General features: G+C 52.8%; 1 protein-coding gene across 1 annotated transcript; it reads right to left on the bottom strand.

Annotated features, from left to right (window-relative positions):
* Positions 1-200: 200 nt before the first annotated feature.
* LOC124708453 (CASP-like protein 1D1) lies at positions 201-1,297 on the bottom strand. The gene is made up of 3 exons (XM_047240133.1): positions 981-1,297; positions 768-888; positions 201-665 (listed from the first exon to the last, which is right to left on the bottom strand). The coding sequence occupies exons 1-3, from the start codon at positions 1,205-1,207 to the stop codon at positions 444-446; spliced, it is 570 nt and encodes a 189-aa protein (XP_047096089.1). The 5' UTR covers positions 1,208-1,297; the 3' UTR covers positions 201-443.
* Between the last annotated feature and the right edge of the window lie 4,403 nt (positions 1,298-5,700).

Genomic DNA, 5,700 nt, shown 5'->3' with positions numbered 1-5,700 from the left:
CAAATACATCTCTAACAATGTGCTCTCGCTGAATAATCTTCAAATGTTTAAAACGAAATATCATATAATGTATATGAGAAAAAAATAAGTAAGCTGATGCATGAGCTTAAAGGATAATGGTGCACGATCAAACAGTTGATGTCCATCAAAGCTCACATTGAAGCATAATATATTCAATAATTCAAATACAGATCGGCTTCTGTTTTAAAAAACATTTCATAAAAGTCATAAGTCATCACAAAGCGTTGTGTTGTACAACCAACAATTAACAAACGTACTACGTACTGTACAACATATTACACCTACACCCACACACAGACGCAGACCGAGAGCACTCCGCAGCCACGTACATCCCACAGAGGACTAGTATGCAGCAACTGAGTTCAGACCAGCAAGCTCAGCAAACCAGACGGACGACATCATGCATCATGGCAAGTGAAGTTTCAACGTCTTCGGCGGTAGAGGGAGTGGGCGTTGAGTGCGGCGAGGAGGACGAGCAGTATGGAGGCGATGAGGCCGAGCGCGGTGGCGGTGCCGATGTGGCGGCAGAACTTGTCGTAGACGTTGCAGATCTTGTTCCACCTGGTGTGGTCGTTCCCTTTGAGCCCCACCCACGCCACGGCCGCCGCTGCGCCGGTCGCCGAGGCCATGACGGCCGCGTGATACTGCGAGGGATGCATCGGATTAGTTATTATTATAGGCTTCTCTCGGTGACTTTCTTCCCAGGTTCAAAGGAGTAGCTAATACTAGCATAATAAGGTACTCACCACATCAAGCAGAGTGTGGACGAAGATCTTCTTGGCACAGGAAGATCCTCCTGACTTGACCGAGCTGGCTGCCGTGAGCAAGCTATACAAGCACGTCATGCAGAGCGCCACGAGAAGATAACTGCAAACCACATGGATGTGTATAAACATCAATTCCAGTGGGAGAGAAGAGCTAATATGACGATATGCCATGAACTATGAAGGGTCACGTACATGAGCGCCGGCGAGTTTGTGAACTCGGCGGCGACGGGCCCGAATCTGAACGGCGGCGTCAGGACCACCGGCACAATCGCCGTCTGCTTGCCGGTGACCAGCACCACGAGCCCCGACAGCGACGCCGCGAATAGCAGCAGCCTCAGGACAAGCTCGGCGGGGCGGAGCTTGGCCGGAGGGGACGGCGCCAGCGGAGCCTGTTCGCTGTCCTTCACCGTGGACGCCATGCCTTCGACCGGGCTGGCTAGAGCTTGCCTTGGGGGAGTATGCAGTCTAGCTTTGAGTTTTGTGACACACGTTCAATGGGTCACCAAGACATTGTGGCAGCAGTTCGTGGTCTTATAGTCAGCCGCTGGCTGGGGTGGCCCGCACGTGAGAATGCACGCTCACTACACCACGGTATAGATATAGGGGCACTTGTCCTAGTGGCACTTGTCAAAATGCCCCTAATAGTAGCCAATTAGTGGCACTTTTCCGAAGTGCCCCTAATTGTATACTTATTGGGGCACTTGCCCCAATTTGTGTATACCTACTAGGGCACTTTTTGAAGTGCCCCAATAGATGTATACCTTTTGGGGCACTTTTAAGTGCCACAATTGATCATTACTCACCTGAACAACTATCACCTTTAGCTCACCTGCTGGCTGCTGCGACACCGCTGCCAGCCCGCCGCGCACGCCATCGTCGTCTTCCTCGAACGCGCAGTCGTAGAGAGTGGTTGGGCAGAATACGGGCAAGAGACGCGGAAGGGGAGGAGTGGACTTTCCTGCCCCATCTCTTAGGGCATCTCCAACGGGACGGTGCAAACGGATGATGAGCGACCGTTTGCATCCGCTCGAGCCGAAAATGCGTTTGGAACACGCTCCAGCGGGCGATGCATAGTGACCGGGCCATCCGCAGCGACGCAAACCCGGCGCATATTTGCGCCTGGGATGCGTCGCGGCGGACGCTGCACGGACGCCCCAAATGACCGCTCCCTTTTCCACCGGGCCCGCCTGGCAGTGAGCCTGTATCGTGGGCATCGCTTCCGCGGTCAGCGCTTATGCGTCTGCGCCAGAGACTTCGCCATCAATGTCGCAGCTGGCTCTTCTGCGCGCGCACTGGCGGGCGGCAGCTGGCTCTTCTGCGCGCGCACTGGCGGGCGGCAGCTGGGGGACATGCACATGCCTGGCTGCTGGCGGCTGAGCTAGCTCCGAGTGCCTGTCCCGCCCGTGCCTGCGCGCGAGCCATATAGGAGCGCCGAGATCCGGTGCAGGCGGCGGTACCTACCGCCGGACCTTCGCGCCGATCCCGCCTACGCTATCGACTCCGACACCTGGCGCACCTTTGTGAGACCGAGAAGGATACAAGGAGGAGGGCGGGCTTCCTCAGCGACAGGGACTGCCCTTTTGACCGTTCACCGACGCCTCGTCGTCAAACACGGTAGGCGCCGACGCCTGCACAGGACGATGACAACGACGACGACACGGGGATGACGACGACGACGACGAGGACTACCGCGACGTGTTGTCCTACCACAACGAGGAGGCCAAGGACGACTGCGACGACTACGTTGCATGCATTTTCCAGGAATGGCAGTTGGCCATGGCAGACGGCTGGAAGTTCGAGTACCCGGACAACATGACGTCCTACGAGATCGCGAGGCTCGACGTCCCCGTCTCGGAGGTGGACTGACTAGTGCAGCCGCCGCTGCCCCGGTACACCAGCGCTGGCGCCGCACTCCCTTGTTTATTTGCATGTACGTACAGTTGACTTTGACTGCTGATTAGTCAGCTAGCAGATAGAACGCTTGTACGCCAAGTTACTTAATTAATTAGCTCGTCTCACTACGTTGCTGTCTCATCTCTCATCCACACCTGGATATAATCTACAGAGTGGATGATCGTTGCCTATATGCCCAGGCCCTAACACAGGAAAGATGACGTACGTCGCCTCCCTACCGGCAGGGGAAGATCGGGATCCATCCATATCTCTCATCCTCGAGCTGTATATCATAATGAAGTGTTAGTGATGGTTTAACGGGAGTTGGCCAGTCAGACAAGCAAACCTGACATTGACGTACGTGGCAACTGAGAAGCTAAGCTGCTAAACGATGCATCCATGCATCGCTTTCGCTCATGACTCACCAATCGCGTCCAGGATTCTTGCAGGGGATACTTATCTGCTTAGAGTTTGTCAACGTACGTACGTGATGTGCCTTTTTCTTTTACAACGGACAATGGCTGAACGAGTCGCAATCTTTTGTTTTCCCGAGTAAATTTTGTACTACTACATATACTAGTCCCGACTCTAAGAGCAGGTCTAACGAGAACTAACCTGTGGTTGGATGGTTAGGAGGGCAGTGACACTCCCAGCCCACCAGAGGTCAAATCCCAGATTTGACACTTTAGTGTCTCATAAAGACGGAATATTCTTCAGTGGGAGGCGACGTTCCCGTCGACAGCGAGGCACCTGTGGTGACTTCGCCAATCTCAAGACCTGCCGGATCAGTTCTTCAACGCAGTCTCTTGGAGGTGCTCATAGGGGTAGGGTGTGCGTGTGTGTTCATAGGGGTGAGTGTGTGCGCGTATAATAACAGACCCCGTAAAAGGGGCAAACCCGTATAATAACCGCCGATTTGAGGGTTTCGGCTCTACCCGGCCGTCTAGCACGCCCCGTAAAAACGGCCCCCGCATCGTTTTTTGCTGTTTTCGAGTACGGGGCGGGTCGTCGCCCCCTACTTGTGCGGGGTGGGAGCGGGGATAGTGGGCGAAACCAGTATCCCAATTTCGAAAGCGCGCGCGGACATTTCAGTTCCCCCACCCATTTTCCCCCGCGCGCCGCCGCCGCCACCCGCGCCCCGCCGCCGGAATCCTTCGGATCCGCGCCCCTCCGCCGTCCGCCGAGCCGCGTCGAGCTGCGTCGACGCCCTCCGCACCTCCGCCGCACCCCCGCCGAAGTTCCGCGTCCCTCCGCGCGCGCCGCCCGCCCTCCCGCCGTGGTCTTCTCCGCCGTTTGTCGCCGGTGAGTATTCCGCCGCGTCTTCTTCGTTGCCGCCGGTAAATTGGTCGGATTTGGGGCTGATGTATGGTACACCGTGGTAGATGGCTTCGGAGGATGTGCACATGGCGGATTTGGACGCGACGTCGACCGATTGGTCGTCGTCGGATTCCGACGATTCGGATATCGACGAGTTGCTCAACGACGACGAGACGGAGATGATGCTGCTCCTGTTCGGCTTGAAGCAAACGGAGGACCGCATGAAGCTGCTGGATCAGCGGAAAGGATCCGTGATGGGGCGTATGTGCATTCCGCGGAACCGCGCGCTCGGCCACGAACAGACTGATGCAAGATTATTTCGCCGAGGTACCGACCTATCCTCCCCGCCTCTTCCGTAGACGGTGCCGAATGCGTAGGTCTTTGTTCGAGAGAATCGTCAAAGATTGCGAGGCAAATTGCGATTATTTCAAGCAAAGAAGAAATGCTGCCCAAGTCATGGGATTTAGCCCATATCAAAAAAATTCTGCCGCCATGAGGGTTATTGCATACGGTATACCAGCAGATTATACCGATGAGTACCTTCGCATTGGTGTGCAAACAACCACGGATTGCGTGCGTATGTTTGCCAAGATGGTGATCAAGTTGTATGGAGAGAAGTATCTCCGAGCTCCAAATGAGGATGATACAAAAAGGCTCATGGAGATCAATGAAAAGAGGGGGTGGCCGGGGATGCTTGGTAGTTTGGATTGCATGCATTGGACATGGAAAAATTGTCCAAAAGCATGGCATGGAATGTATTGTGGCTAAAGCCGTGATGCTACCATTGTTCTTGAAGCTGTGGCCTCTCAAGACTTATGGATTTGGCATGCTTTTTTTGGATTGCCGGGGACACTCAACGACATCAACATCTTGAATAGATCCCCTTTGTTTGCAAGATTAGTTAAGGGTGAAGCTCCACCTTGTAACTACAAAGTTATGAACAATGAGTACACCATGGGGTACTATCTTACAGATGGTATTTACCCTAACTATGCAACCCTTGTCAAGTCCATAAAAGAGAAAAAGGACAGAGCTTTGACAAGAAAGGAAGCTTGCTTCACCAGAAATCAAGAGGCATGCCGCAAGGATATTGAGAGAGTTTTTGGTGTCTTGCAAGCAAGGTTTGCAATTGTCCGGGGTCCTGCTAGGTTTTGGGACAAGGAAACTCTTGTTGATGTCATGACATGTTGTGTGATTCTTCACAACATGATCATTGAAGATGAAAGAGGTTTAAACTTGCCATGTTTTTATGACAATGTTGGCACCCGAGTGCAGCCCGAGAGGAACCCTGATCGGATTGAAGCTTTTCTTGCAGCTCATCGAGGCATTGAAAATGCCGAGACTCATCACCAGCTCACCCAAGATTTGATTGATCACCATTGGCAGTTGCATGGCCAATGATTTATTACATTCATTTCCCATTGTTGTATGTGTGAAACATTCATTTCCTATTTGTTGTATGTGTGAAACATTTGTTATTTGTTTAATTCTTCCATTAGAACATTTGTTGACATTTCCGAAAAACATTATTGTAATAATTATGACGATTATTGTGTGATGTAAAACATTTATTTTATGTGAATGGTGTGTTGGTTCTAATATGCAATTTATCAAAAAACCCTGTTTTCATTGGCCGAAAACTCGGACGAGCTAGCAGACCCCGTATCCCCACGGGGATACGGGGTCTGCTAGCTCGTCCGAG

The sequence above is a fragment of the Lolium rigidum genome, chromosome 4, assembly GCF_022539505.1.
Source record: "Lolium rigidum isolate FL_2022 chromosome 4, APGP_CSIRO_Lrig_0.1, whole genome shotgun sequence".
Taxonomy (NCBI): domain Eukaryota; kingdom Viridiplantae; phylum Streptophyta; class Magnoliopsida; order Poales; family Poaceae; genus Lolium; species Lolium rigidum.
This window is presented reverse-complemented; position numbering and strand designations above follow the sequence as displayed.